This window comes from Thalassophryne amazonica, chromosome 10, assembly GCF_902500255.1.
Source record: "Thalassophryne amazonica chromosome 10, fThaAma1.1, whole genome shotgun sequence".
Taxonomy (NCBI): domain Eukaryota; kingdom Metazoa; phylum Chordata; class Actinopteri; order Batrachoidiformes; family Batrachoididae; genus Thalassophryne; species Thalassophryne amazonica.
In genome coordinates, this window is record NC_047112.1 from 75,040,684 (window position 1) to 75,056,452 (window position 15,769).

General features: G+C 39.9%; 1 protein-coding gene across 1 annotated transcript; it reads left to right on the top strand.

Moving 5' to 3' along the window:
* The first annotated feature begins 1,825 nt into the window (after positions 1-1,825).
* tmem161a (transmembrane protein 161A) lies at positions 1,826-15,288 on the top strand. The gene is made up of 11 exons (XM_034180288.1): positions 1,826-1,914; positions 3,537-3,640; positions 3,724-3,807; positions 5,506-5,597; positions 5,917-6,073; positions 8,030-8,245; positions 10,205-10,348; positions 10,453-10,566; positions 12,727-12,901; positions 13,094-13,190; positions 14,557-15,288. The coding sequence occupies exons 1-11, from the start codon at positions 1,912-1,914 to the stop codon at positions 14,853-14,855; spliced, it is 1,485 nt and encodes a 494-aa protein (XP_034036179.1). The 5' UTR covers positions 1,826-1,911; the 3' UTR covers positions 14,856-15,288.
* The last annotated feature ends 481 nt before the right edge of the window (positions 15,289-15,769 follow it).

Sequence of the window (15,769 nt, forward strand, 5' to 3'; positions counted from 1 at the left end):
ACCAGTCTAAATCTGTGATAGTGAGCACTTCTCCTTTGCTGAGATAATCCATCCCACCTCACAGGTGTGCCATACCAAGATGCTGATTAGACACCATGATTAGTGCACAGGTGTGCCTTAGACTGCCCACAATAAAAGGCCACTCTGAAAGGTGCAGTTTTATCACACAGCACAATGCCACAGATGTCGCAAGATTTGAGGGAGCGTGCAATTGGCATGCTGACAGCAGGAATGTCAACCAGAGCTCTTGCTCATGTATTGAATGTTCATTTCTCTACCATAAACCGTCTACAAAGGCGTTTCAGAGAATTTGGCAGTACATCCAACCAGCCTCACAACCGCAGACCACGTGTAACCACACCAGCCCAGGACCTCCACATCCAGCATGTTCACCTCCAAGATCGTCTGAGACCAGCCACTCGGACAGCTGCTGAAACAATCGGCTTGCATAACCAAAGAATTTCTGCACAAACTGTCAGAAACCGTCTCAGGGAAGCTCATCTGCATGCTCGTCGTCCTCATCGGGGTCTCGACCTGACTCCAGTTCATCGTTGTAACCGACTTGAGTGGGCAAATGCTCACATTCGCTGGCGTTTGGCACGTTGGAGAGGTGTTCTCTTCACAGATGAATCCCGGTTCACACTGTCCAGGGCAGATGGCAGACAGCGTGTGTGTCATCGTGTGGGTGTGCGGTTTTCTGATGTCAATGTTGTGGATCGAGTGGCCCATGGTGGCGGTGGGGTTATGGTATGGGCAGGCGTCTGTTATGGACGAAGAACACAGGTGCATTTTATTGATGGCATTTTGAATGCACAGAGATACCGTGACGAGATCCTGAGGCCCATTGTTGTGCCATCCAAGAACATCACCTCATGTTGCAGCAGGATAATGCATGGCCCCATGTTGCAAGGATCTGTACACAATTCTTGGAAGCTGAAAATGTCCCAGTTCTTGCATGGCCGGCATACTCACCAGACATGTCACCCATTGAGCATGTTTGGGATGCTCTGGACCGGCGTATACGACAGCGTGTACCAGTTCCTGCCAATATCCAACAACTTCACACAGCCATTGAAGAGGAGTGGACCAACATTCCACAGGCCACAATTGACAACCTGATCAACTCTATGCCAAGGAGATGTGTTGCACTGCATGAGGCAAATGGTGGTCACACCAGATACTGACTGGTATCCCCCCCAATAAAACAAAACTGCACCTTTCAGAGTGGCCTTTTATTGTGGGCAGTCTAAGGCACACCTGTGCACTAATCATGGTGTCTAATCAGCATCTTGATATGGCACACCTTTGAGGTGGGATGGATTATCTCAGCAAAGGAGAAGTGCTCACTATCACAGATTTAGACTGGTTTGTGAACAATATTTGAGGGAAATGGTGATATTGTGTATGTGGAAAAAGTTTTAGATCTTTGAGTTCATCTCATACAAAATGGGAGCAAAACCAAAAGTGTTGCGTTTATATTTTTGTTGAGTGTATATATATAGTTAAACCCCCTTGAATAAAAGCTGAAAGTTTACAAGCAAAACTTAATTGCTTCAACTCCCCTGTGGTGATTTACAAAGGCAAAATTACAGAAGTGTCACTGTTCAATTATCTATGGGCCTGACTGGATGCATATTGTTACAGCTTATTTTAATTATGCACTCATTCTTTTATCATTTTTTTAAATCTTAGTTTCAGTTTTAGTTCGTCTTAGTTTTAGTGTCAGTATTGTAGCAGTGGTGGTGGTTCTTAAGCCAAAGACGAAGCTTTGATTTACAAAGCTTTTTCACAACCAGCGAACGCAACATGACTCCATTCGTAAATCCGGGCACTTTTTGCAGTTTCGCATGACACTTCTGCTCGGCACGGACAGAAGAATCTTTATTCTCCTCGCCGTTTGCTGGAAAAGACATGGTAATCCTCTTTATCTCCTAGTACTTTGACGTTTTGCTATCGTCCTGCTGTTTCTTTCAGTGCTTACACGGTGCAAGCACTGTTTGAGGTAGCGCTAGTATGCTAACTTTAGCGGTAGCCCTGACAGGTGTTGAAGTTTAGCTAAATTTAGCTCACTGCACGTTTGCTAACTCTCATTCATTTTTGCCGTAACTGTGAAATATGTTAAAAGTTGTATCATTTAAACTCTTGCTTCTGTTAGTTTCTAAACAGTCAACGTATGCCGCTAATTCTTTATGTTTGTGGCATTTTGCAGACTAAAACTTTCACATTCTGCAATTGACTCACCCACTTGCACCAACAGGGGGCGCCCTACCCTATCAAACAAGCTCTTACAATTTCATGTCCAGATCTGATTGTGTACCTTCACAACATTCATTTTATAAATACATAATTAGTTTGCTTGTGTGAAACCGTATATAGTTTGTGTAGAAAAGCACACACCAATATGATTAAATAAAGGTTTAAGAAACATTGAGGTTGCTACAGTAATTGTAATTCATTTGAAAAGCATTTCTGATTATAGAACTATGTATGGCAGTGTTTTATATCCCTACTGCTTTCTTGATCTATAAACTAAATAGTTACTAACACTGAGTAACAGTGAGAGAAGAATACAACTATTACAATTATTTTATAATGCAGTATAATATGTAATAACAATAGTGTATGTGTTACATACACACACCATTATTGTGTATGTGTGCATATACATGCTGTAATATACATGCAAAAAATATGGAGCTATTTACACCCCGTGTTTATCTTGCCTGTGATTACATGGAAATATAAATCCAAAATTTTTTTTGAATAATTTTACACTTTATTGCAAATCAAAGACATTTTTATTTATTCATTTTTTAATGATTTATCACAGCCCACCTGCAATACCTTCACGGTCTATCAGGGGGCTGCACACACACTTTGAGAAATCAAAATAGGAATATTGTAATAATTGTATTCTGAATGAATGGATATATTTATCTAGGATAGCCCAATTATGTGCACAGTACACAGTATCTGGAGTTTCGTTAGAAAGAGCATCTGACGGAAAACCTGTGCCAATTCAACATGCAGATCCACCTTGGACTTGCTGTGGTGACCACGAGTGCAAACAAGGTAGCAACCGAAGGGACTGGCTTTTACACAGTATCCCAAATTGTTACTATAAACATCTGTCCAACGGTGTCCTCGCAACTTCTTTCTTTGTATAAACCTGTTCTTCCTGTGCATCAGTGTTAGTAACTGTTTAGTGTGTAGTTTCCATCCTGGTTGGTGGGGAAACATCAATATGTTCTTGTGATTTGAAAGATAAATGCAGGGTAACCATTTGTTTCACATCACTCCCTGAAGGAAAAAAAAAAACATTTCAGAGACACTGATGCATTTTATCAACAGACCACAGCAAATGCTGTTTGTGTGAACACTGAGTCTGCAGAAATTTTATTTATTTTTTTATGCCTTTTGTTCCAAGTGGCTGTAATGTAGTGCACACCTTTTGAACTTTTTCCAAAAGAATTTCTCTTTTTTGAAGTGCGCATGGTGGCTTCCTGGATTTTTAATGTGTGTATTTGCTCTGACAGGCACTGATGGGAGTTCAGCTGGTGGTCAGCTTGCTGGCTGTTAGCATAATGCAGAAGATGGCTCCACATTGCTCCTTTGCTCGATGGCTCCTTTGCAACGGCAGGTATTGTCGTCCTGTGTGGTTGGTGTCAAACACTGGGTGTTATGTGTACTGTGTAGATAGAGCTGGCTGCTTGTGTCTTCCAGTTTGTTCCGGTTCAAACACCCATCAGAAGGACAGCTGTGTGCGCTGGCAGGGAAGCAAATGCCTAAACAGACCAGGAGAGACAGGTGGGGGATGAGATGACATTGCAGGGAAGACTTCTTCTGTCATAGCTGCTTAATGGAAAAATATTATTGATGGTGCTGAAGCTTCATGAACTGTTAACAGCAAATTGTTTCACAAAAGGAGTCTTCATGTGCACATGATAACCACCTGATGGCCAAAGTCTGTAAAACAGGCAGGTGTGATCTTAACTATGTAATTTGTGATGGTCTGTATTTTGTGTCTGTAATGGTTGTTGGGAATGAATATAAATAATGATAAAAAAGTAGTGTATTTTCTAGTGAATATATTATGATTATACTGTATCACATACTTGTATAATAAACTGTAATTGTTTTGTGAATATGTCCTATGTGTGTAAACCGGTCATTTGGCCAAAAATTGTGTTGCCGTGTCAAGTTATATTACATAATAATGGTTGTATTCATATATGGTGTCATTTTGGAAAAAGGCATTGGATTAAGTAGCTCATTTTGTAATGAGCACAATGATGTGCAGTGCAGGGGAGATGCAATTAATTTTTATTAAACAATTTTTCGACTGTTTGGGTTTAGGTAATCCAATCCTCCTATTCTCTAAACTGTCTTACTCTCAACTGACCAAAACTCTCCTCGATCACACCCTCACATTTTGAATGGAATCTACAATGCATCCAGAAAGTATTCATAGCACTTCACTTTTTGTTATTTGACAGCCTTATTCCAAAAATGGATGAAATCCCCCCCGCACAACATGTAAGATCACTAAGAAATACCTTATTTGAAATGGCTAAATGAGGACCATCACCTTATTGTGGTGGAGGGGTTTGTGCATCCCTATAAACTGTGTTGTCTGGAGCCTTTGTGCTCCTGGTAGGGTCATCCATGTCAAATTGGTCTCAGGTGAGCGGCCAGACTAAGAATGGTTCACAAAGACTCCATGGACAAACAAGGCAGAGGAAATGTTACCTGGTCCAGAGAAAGCCCAGGGTCCCTGTCTGGAACTACGCCTGGACGGAGGGCCCATCATCCAGCGCCTGGTGATCGGGCTTCCCACGGAGCCTGGCTGGGCACAGTCCGAAAAGGCAACGTTGACTTCCCATCTCCACCCTGAGGGTTCACCACCTGCAGGGGAAACCGCTGGGGTCGGATGCGCTGTCCCATGGGTGGCAGTGAAAGCTGAGGGCCTCGATGGACCAGACCCGGCTGGCAGAAGCTAGCTCTGGAGGTGTGGAATTTCACCTCGCTGTGGGGAAAGGAGTCGGCGCTTGAGCGGGAAGTGGACCGGTACCAGTTAAATCTCCTCTCCTCTCCTCCACACATAGCCTCAGCTCCGGAACCACTCTCCTTGATAGGGGTTGGACCTTATTTTTTTCTGGAGGTGCCCAGAGTGTGAGGTGCTGGGCAGGTTTGGGGATACTCAAGAGTCCCCAGCTGAGCGCTGCTACGTGGAGAGTCGTCTCCCTCCCCCCCCCACGATTGTCTGTCCAGTATTGCAGAAGCCACGGTTGCTTCATTTACAATGATTTCAGTAATGAGTCACTAAATCTTAATGTTAGACAACACAAATTATTAAACATTCAGCATTTTTTCCTTGATAAATGAATTATTTTTTTCTGTTTAATTTAGTAGTGAATTTATCTAATAACTTAAGTGTAAACTTATTTTAATTACTATTTTTTTTTTTCTTACCATGTGTGCATATCTTCTGATTGATTTTTCTAGGCGACAGAATGGTGAAAGTAAACCTCTCACTGTGCCCAAAGATATCGACCTTCACCTGGAGAAAAGTCCAGTAAATGTCATTGACGCTCTTGGTAAAACAAACACCACTCTCCTTTTAACACAGTAATACATATTTTTTTGTTTCAACAACAAACACTGCAGTGTAAGCTTTACATTTGACTTTGTATTCAGTTATAGCAATGTAATTTGTTTGCGATAAAAGCTGCACATTGCTAATTTAATTTGAGTTAACCCATACTGAGAGCCTCAATGCACGCAAGCGTACGCTTGTGTGCAATGCTTATGTATCATATATGGTACATAAGGAGGCTCTCCATATTAAAAGGGTTAACTTGCAAATACGAAAGCATTATAAACATTATGCCATTGTTTTGTGTTTTTGCTGTTTAGTGTTGCATTTTTTCCTGGAGTACCAGTGGCTGGTGGATTTTGCAGTCTATGCATCAGGTGTCTTTCTGTTCACGGAGTGCTACTACAGCATTGTGGATGCCAGCAAGGAGGTTAATATTGGCGCCATCTGGTGTGTCTTGACCATACTCTTCTGTCTGTATCCTTCAACTGTAAAATTGCTAAAATATTGTACAAATCAGAGATGAGGAGTAACAATAGATAAAGAGGTGAGGAAAAACTTAAAGTAGTGTGGTGATTGTTTGTATAACTGATGCTTAAGTGTGATCAGACTGTTTTAAACACATGCTGAAAATACGAGTCCAGTTAAAAAGTTCACCCTCTCTTTCATTTAGTTAACACAAAAAGGCAAGTTAGTGTTGTTTCTCGTTTTCACTGTCATGAAAATGTATGGAACGTAAGCCTTGTTGAATAGAACATTTCATATTTAACCTCATGAAATATTATTTGTTTTATGTAACACCTAAAATATATCCTTGTCATTTGATATTTTATTAATTTATAAACAAGAAAATAGGGACTTACATTTTGGTGTGTGTCACTGGTCAAGAGGCTCCAAACAGTCCAACATGAACTTTAAATAGCAATCCAATCCAAATGATGAAACTTGTCAGCTTTGGCAATGTCAACATCTCTCACGGTCTTAAAATGACAAAGTCTCTACCTGATGCTGTGCATTGACTTCTTCATGTACAGTCTGCTTTCCTAAGTCCAGCGAAAAATGACAACAAAAATTTGCTGAGCTTTTCATCCGACAGCGCTTCTACTTCGGCTAGAGATGTGCCAGCAAATACTGCAAATGCCTCCAGATGATTTACGGTGTACTGGATTCATTTTTTGTGCTAGAAGAATGAGCACCATTAATAAGCTCATTCAAATCGTCGCTTGTCACCAAAACAAACCCCACCCTGTTTTTATACTAAGCGCCATCGCTATGTCAAAGGTTGTGTGAGCGCACGGTCTGTCATTCCTTGATTGGTGCATGCACGCAAATGCAGTACGTTGTGTTTTTGCATTAAGGTGGTCGTGGCGTGCAGTGGTACAAAATGTATGTAAGCAAAATTGCACGGTAAAATGGGACAAGATTGCAAATGGGACAAATGGTCAATGTAACGTGACATACAAACCACCAGTCAAATGGCAAGGATGTATTTAGGTGTCATACCAACTGACTATGTAATCATGGGGACATTGGTGGAAACATAAAGTGTGAACAAATATGGCCAATCTGTTGGTTTCTATGAGCCTGTGTCATTCTTAGGCATTAGCGCTCATTTCTTCGCTTAGAACTTTGTTAGCAACATTTTGAACATGCAGTATATTAAACAATAGACCAAATCAGAAACCAAAAAAAGAACACCAAAAAAAAAAAAAAAAAACCCGTAACCTTTCTGCTAAGGTGGAAGTGACACTTGTTTACTGTTAACCAAACCAGGTAACGTACAGCAAAAAAAAAAAAAAAAAGAGAAAAAATTTGCGCAATGAACAACAAAGCAGACATTGAATCTTTAGCAGACGCTTACAGTACAGCTACTGCCAGTCGGAAAATAATTGTCATAACTTTTATTTTAACATGTTAAGATGTTGCTCATTACAGTAGTTGTCATAAGATCATGATGAAGGGAGTCGGCGCCTGTGTTCTGAGCAAGAACATCAAGGGTTGTTCAATAGGAAGTAGTCAATAATCCACAGTAGGGGTGTTGCGTCTGTGTTGGAGTACCTGCAATATATCACTAAATGTAACTTGTCCAGTAGGATCCTCTGTTCAAACTCCCATTAGGCCAGAACATCACTAGCGGCCCTCAGGCAAGGTCCTTAATCCCCAAGTTGCTCCTGTGGGTAGTGAGCACCTTGCATGGCAGCATCCTGACATTAATGTGTGAATGTGAAGCATCATTGTAAAGCGCTTTGAGCTCCTGATTCAGATGGAAAACCACTATGTAAATGCAGCCCATTTACCATTTTTACCATCTTCACTGTTTAATAACCTAAAGATAAAAATGCTCATTAGAATGGTGCATACATGAATGAATGCATGATTAAAAATGTACCTTTTTTTCCTTTTGGTTGATTTAATTTAACCTTCAGTCTTCAGAAAGACCCTTCACACTCTGATGAGTCACTACTTCCGCTCTGAAGAGGGAGGCGAAAGCTCTGTGTGCCTTGCTTTTGGCTTTCTGTCACTGCTTGTGGCCATGCTGGTGCTGGTGGTTCGAGAGGACTACTTGGAGTTTGGCCTGGAGTCTGGATTCAACAGCCTCTTTGACAATTTAGAAATCTTTATCCGACAGCAGGGCTACTCTGACTGGTCGTAAGTGCTATTCAAATGAACCTGTCACTGAAGACCGCTATGCTTCCTCATAAGCTGTTATGCACACAGTGGTGTCAAAAGTACACACATTTGTTACTTAAGTAGAAGTATAGATACTGCAGTTTAAAAACACTGGTAAAAGTTGAAGTATCAACTTGACCTCTTTACTCAACTTTTTGTATGTGCTCCAAAACCTACTTAAAGTATAAAAGTATAAAGTAACCTTCAAAAAAAAAAAAAAAAAGGTAGATGCCACTATATGAATTGAAAGCTTAATTTAAAAACTGATTCGTTCTACATGTGGCCCAAAACCCAAAATTACCCCCCAACACCACCTGCATGAAAATGTTTCAATTCTAGAAGCTCTGAAATGCAATCTGGGACTATTCCAGACAATAAACTGCAGTGAGTGCAGCATCCATTTAGTGAAGAAAAAAACCCCCACAAAAAAACCCCATAACATTCCTTATTCAAATTCATTCCAGTAGTATTCTGCTCTTACTAGGATGCAGTAGTTTTCTAGTTTGTCAGATAGTTTTGGAGGAAATCAATGAAGAAATTAACACATTGAAAATATGGTTTGACCGAAACAAACTGTCATTAAATAAGACAGGGATGAAGTGGAGGTGTAAGAGTCACTAGGTGTTCACAGGAAACACTTATTTATTTATGTATGTATGTATTTATTTATTTGTGTGTGTTCATTGTTAGTTGATCTTATATTTTCAGTTGTTTCTATTCAGGTTCTTTTTGCCTCTTTCTCTAAAATTGTATATAATAATCATTAGATTATTAATATATAAACAAAAATAAATTTAAGAAATATTACAATTTGAAAACATGCACCCGAACGTGATGAGAGCTGCAATTGCTTAATGCCAAGTTTTAACATTGAAAATGCCATAGACATGCTAACGCGTTAGCGTCGCTCCCGTTTTTAAGTTATAAAATACATCCATCGACTGTTTCAGAAGACCATAACAGGTCGGTTTAACATATAAATGGTAAATAATACTCAAAGAAGTATGCTTTTTAGGGTTTTAGCGGGGGAAAATTAAGCGAAAGAAAGAAAGAATAAACGAAGCAATAGGTCGAAGCATTGCTTCAATCTGCGAACCACTGCTTCGATTGGTTCACGGTTCAAAGCAAAGCCACGCTGCAGAAAAGTTGATTACAGGCGCACATGACGTGAAATATATATATATATATATATATATATATATATATATATAAACTGAAGCCAAGAGTAACAAGGCTGTTTTAAAAATGTATGGAATAGAAAGTACAGATAGTTGTGTGAAAATGTAATGAGTATAAGTCAGAAGTAGGCAGAAACATAAGTAATGGAGTAAAGTATAGATACCTAAAAAGTGTACTTAAGTACAGTAACGAAGTATTTGTACTTCGTTACTTGACACCTCTGGATACACAACATGATTTTTAAGGATTTGTTTAATCTTTCTATGGCTGGTGTGTGTGCACAGGTCAAAAACACATACCCGTGTACCGAACAACCAATGAATATTGTGATATTGGTGCAGTTAACCCTTGTGACTGTTTCCACTTCTAGCTGTTAATGAAGATAATGGCTCACACAACACACCAGCTTTTATCCGCAGCTTCAGTTAACAGTCTACTGTTTTCATTCCCCCCCCCTTTACACATCACTGTATTAAGGGGTTATTCAACTGAAAACTGGTAGCTGCTTTTATGTGGTTGTCACAACCTGTGTGAAAAAGCTGTCCCCTATATCTGATTGCTTTTCTGCATTTGTTTCCCCTCAAATCAACAGTTCTGTCTAAAAAAGACATTTGCAGCATGTTCCATCAAAAAAAAAAAAAAAAAAAAAAAAAGCCAGAGGAACGGCTTTAGACTGTTTCAGAGACCTGGCTTTTTGTATCTGTATGTTACAATTAGTGCTTTTTAATAACCACAGTTTGCCCTTTGGACTTTCCTCAGAATCCCTGTGACTAAGCTGACGGTGAAGCTCTGTCTTGCTGCTGTCTGTGCTTACATCGGTGCTCTCCTGGCCTTCCCTGGACTTCGACTGGCTCAGACTCACCTGGATGCTGTACACATGCACTCAGACCGTCCGCTTCTTCAGTAAAAACTGATAGATTTATATGGATTAAAAGAATGTTGTCAGTGTTGTGTTTAAATATTAGTAGCAATGTGCTCACTCAGGTCTCCCTTCATGTTTGTTGTAGGATTCTGTTGCACCTGAGTTTCCTGTCTCCGGTGATTGTTCTGGTGCTCTGGGTGAAGCCAGTTATGAGAGACTTTCTGGCCAATGCACCTATGGGGAAGTCTTCTGTCACACTGTGAGTCCACATACCCATTTGCTCATATTAGGAGCAATTGAAGAGTTTTGAAACTGACTCAGAAAAAGTAGGATGTAGTTCTCTTATCTTTTGCATTCTGAGAAACATGAGTGGCTGCACGCTGCAAAGGCTGTAATTGTCTGCCGTTTACATCATAAGTGGTGTGGCTAGGCGTCGTATTTCAGTGGCTGCTTGTGAAGCTGCCGATGTTTGCAGCCTTCTTTCCCCCACAATAGAAAGATGTGGATCCATTGCAGCTCATACAATCCCATGTGTCATTGTGTGATTTCCTCCTCTCTGACAAAATGATTGGTAAATAAAAAACAAAAAAAACTTATAGGCACCGTGTGTATGATTGTAAATGAGTAATATTTGTAAGTAAAACATAAGTAATGAGAAATGATGACTAAATTACAGGTTACGTCCACTACACTAGCTTGGCATGTGCATCTGTCAAGGTTGCCAGGTGACATGAGGTAGGGGTGAGGAATCGCAATGACGCAACAGCAAAAAATGCTCTTTGGGCTGCTGTCTCATTGCAGAATGGTTTGTTTCAGCCTCCACTGTGTCTGAAGAGCTGATACCTGAAGAGTTTTGTGGGACACAGACCCTAGAAGGGTGCAGATTCTGAATTGGGACACAGCTTAAGTTGCACTTTTTTTATGTTTTATCAGCTCTTTTTTAAAATGTAATTTATTTTATCTTTTGCATTCTTGTAGTCTACTTTTTATTATTGCTGTTGTTACTATTATTCTTTTGTTTATAACTTTGATTCCTAGGAAAATCCTATATAACTAGTTTTGTATACTTATTATTCTTAATGAATGCATGATTTTTGATATGTCGTACATGAGTATTAGTCACAGGGTCTCCCAAACTAATAAAAAGCTGACTTGTATCCTGGAAAATATGGGAGTAACTGCTTAAATTTTGATGCAGATGTCAGTGAACTGAGAAGAGGAAAAAAAATGATGCAAAATGTGCTTGTGTGTGTGTGTGTGTATGTATGTGTATATATATATATATATATATATATATATATATATATATATATATATATAATCATAATCAGGGCTATCAAAGTTTAAAAAAAAAACCTGCACCTTCTGTGACAGTCTGCCTGCGCTGTAGGTTTAGGCATCATGAAGCCATGCAGCAATAACTGTGGATGGCAAACCAGAAACAATCCTCCTTGAGCATTTCTGCTCAATAAAGGCTTTTTATTGATCTGTACTGGATTGATGAAAGTCAAGTTACCAAATAAGTGCTTGCATGTTGTCTACACTGTTTAAACAGTGTGCGTCTTGCTCTGCCACAAACTTAAAATGGACAAAATATTGAAGGTGGTCTAGCACGACATGTTGCCTGACATAAAAACAAAACACTTAACATGCTGCACAGTAAGTTTATCCAAAGTAAATGATAGATGGTGCTAAAGTGCTTGATGGCAGCTCTCTGCTGCTCACAGATTAAAGCTACTGTCTGTAACACTGGAGCAAACAGTATGTCCATCCAATATTACTGTGTTTTAAACCTTTTTTAAACATCATTTATTGCCTATACATACCATCAAATGGCTTGAAATGTAACACAAAATAATGAAATGTGAAATTTGGATCATATTTAAGTTTCGCTTGAATTCGCTCAAGTTGTGGCTCTTAACAGAAAAAAAAACAAATCTGGAATTATTTATTTTATTCCATTTTCATAGGCTCGTTGATGTCTGAGAAGGGCCCATCATATGGAGAAAATGGCCCATTAGTTCAGGCACTGAGGGGCCATCAGCTCATACCACCCTTTGGAAATCGGAATGTTCGATTTAGGATTTTTTTTTTTTCCTTCTCAACTTTCAATTGCAAAGCTGAACACTTTAGAAATAAACGTTTCTTGCTATTTGATAGGATGTACTTGCATTTTTATGCTATATAACCATTATATCAATTTCATGAAAAGCCTTCAAACGATGTTTAATATTGTGATATTACCGATTGACGTGATATTTTCTGAGCCAGTATATCGTCCAGCAAAATTTATCGTGACAGGCCTATCTGTGACACCTCTGTTGCCTACACAAACCTAGCTTCTCACATTATTTCTAAACAGGGTGAGACCTAGTCATAAATCCGTAAATTCAGTGATCATATGCTCTCATGCTCATAGAGTGTCCAGTGAAGCGTTTGACGTTATGCGCCTGTGGATCATCGTGGTGCTCTGTGCCCTTCGGCTGGCTCTCACCCGTTACCACTTGCAAGCCTACCTCAATCTGGCTGAGAAGTGGGTGGAGCAGATGAAGAAGGAGGCGGGGCGTATTGCTGCGATTGACATTCAGAGGAAGGTAAGATACACACAAAGTCAGGTCTGAGAGCTTTCACAGGTGCTGCACTTCTGTCTGTTTCTGGGTATCAATGTTTTCTTTTGTTTTCCCTCCTCTCTTGTAAGATTTTCCATTTTAAACAAGAACTTATTAAATTTTATAGAGGAGATGTTTCCTGTTTGCACACAGTAAAAGCAGATTTCTGTTTTTTAGGTCACACGTGTGTTTTGCTATTTGACTGTTGTTACTCTGCAGTATCTTCTTCCTGTTCTGCTCATTCTTTTCTCCACGCTGTCCTTCAAAGCTCTTGGTAAGTAAAGCGCCATTCTGCTGTTATCAGGAGCAGTGTGTCAAAAAAAAAAAAAAAAAAAAAGCCACAGGTGAACTTTGTAAATTAGAACACTGGCTTTGATGCATGATTAGCTTTGTACTAAATAAGTATTTTTTTTTATTAATTATGAGTGTATATTGTTTATTTGTTTGATTCACCGTGGGATTTTGTAGTAATCAGTAACTCTCATAATTAAGCATTTTCCCAATCAGTTTTTTTTTTTTTTTTTGGGCTTCTTCAGTTTTGCTCGGGTTCACCACAGTGGATTAGGTATGGCTTTACATGTTGATTTGCTTCCTGAGGCAGCCCCACATGAGCATTGAGATTGGGGAGTGGGCCGCTTTGAACCAGGAGCCTCTGTTTGAATGGCATAGATTGGTTTATTTAAAGGCTATGTGTAGAAAAAAATTAACCGCAAAACACTAAAATGCATTATTGACTACCTGTTCCTTTTTTTTAAGCGTGTTACAGAAATCTGTTGGAGGAGCAGTTTTTAACCACTCAGTGGTTGTTTGGCTTATTTTTGATTTCCAGCATCATCATAATCAAATCAGCCTTGTGATGTGTTGTGCGTGCGTGCTTGCATAATGTACTGAGGTGGAATATAACCTCAGTGTGGATAAAGCTTCTGAAAACTGTATTCATCAGCGAAGTTCTTAAAATATTTATTTATTATTGTTATTATTAAATATTTATTTGCTGAACTACATCAGTGACGTGTCGCAGAACCAATGGTCCCCCCTAAAAATCGGTTCACCCTGGTTTCACTGCGCATGCATCATTTCGGAGCATCGGCAGTATTTCACAGATTATCACCTCGTTTCTGCTTAAAACTGCACTCCAGCCATCTTCTGTCTCAGCGACAGATATCTGAAGCTTTTGTACAACAATCATTTCCACATAAATTCAGCATTATTTCATCATAAAAGATGGCGGAAACAATCAGAGCGCAGCAGCCATGATGAGCTGCTAGCTGATGCGTTCACTGCGCCTCCGTCATTTCAAAGCGTCACAGATTATTACCTCATGTCTGCTTATAATAGATTTTAGAATGATTTAAGAGGTTTTACCTTGTCATTTGATGTCTAATAAACCCATTATTCTCTTTGATCGCTTTGCATGAAGAGTCCGTCTCAGACGAGTTGCTGAGCTCTGAAATGACGCATGCGCAGTAGAGGCAGGACGGACCACTTTTTAGTCGGGGACCGTTTGGTCTGCTACACCAGGTTTTATGCAGCAAACATCAGGTTTTATTGTCGCCAAAAAAAAAATTTGGGGGGGGTAGTCGTATAACTTACATTTATTTTAATAAATCATTCTAAGTGTCAAAATGTTGACCTTTCAGGGGCCTTGTCCTGGGGTGTGGTTCCAGAGGAGGCCCCTGCAGTGACACCAGCAGTGGTTATGCCCACAGCAGCACCTGTGTTTTCTGATGGTGTGGATGAAGATGGGATGGAAGACATGGAGGAGGACATTCAAGCCACGGTAGCGCACCTGTCGGGACTCTTCGCTGCATTTCGGTCTGTCCTCACTCCCCTTTTCTTCCGAGGTCTCTTTGCCTTCTTCACCTGGTGGGTGGCTGCCTGCCAAGTAATCAGCTCTCTGTTCGGGATCTACTTTCACCAGTACCTTATGCACAACTAGCTGGCAGAAACGGTGTCACATTTTGTTACACTTGGAGCATGTCCAATTTTTGCAAAGTTGTTGGAGAGGAGGCGTCCAGAGGGGATGTTTTGTTAAACCACAGCTTTGGGTATTTGGCATCTTGTTTCGGCTATGAAGCATTTTCATCTGGATGTTATAAAATCAGATGGGTGATGAATGCTGGCATTTACAATATTAGTCTCTGAGTAACAGGCTGCTCATATGAGTAAGAAAAAGGGTAAAGTGACACAAAGAGCCTCAGTTAAAACTGCTGACAATGGAAAGAATGTGACTTGGAAGAAGGTGCAAGCCACAATACTTATTCAGATTTACAGAGAGAAGCTTCAGAGGAGACCATCTGCACCTTTATGACAGGTCTGACCTATAGATAAGCGACAACAGAGGAACCCGAATAAATGAGTGGAGGAACAACCAAAGTCCTATCCATAGGGTAGGGTTTGAGGAAATTGATGTAAATCAAACTGTAGCCTTTTCAGTCACCACATCCTAACCCAGTGAAAACTGAACAGAGAATTTCAACCAACAGATTAGGAGTGCTTTTTGCAACCATTATTGAAAAGGCCACATGAGGGGATATTCTTTAGAAGACTGGTCTTGCGTCCCACCAGAAGAGTTCCAGAAATCTGAAGACTCTATGCCAAAGTACACTGAAGCCATTAGGCTAGCACGTGGTTGCCTAACACCTACCGCGACCCTTTTATTTTGGTTTTTCCTTTAATTAAACTCACCTTTGTACATGGACTATGGCAAAGCATCAGTGGCATATCAGAAACACATTTTATTTACTTTGAGCATGCTCACTACACCTTCATCAATATATCCTGCACTCATTGTAAGACCTTACCAAGTGGTAACAGTTTTTTTTTTTTAAAATCTTAAAACTGATTAAAAAT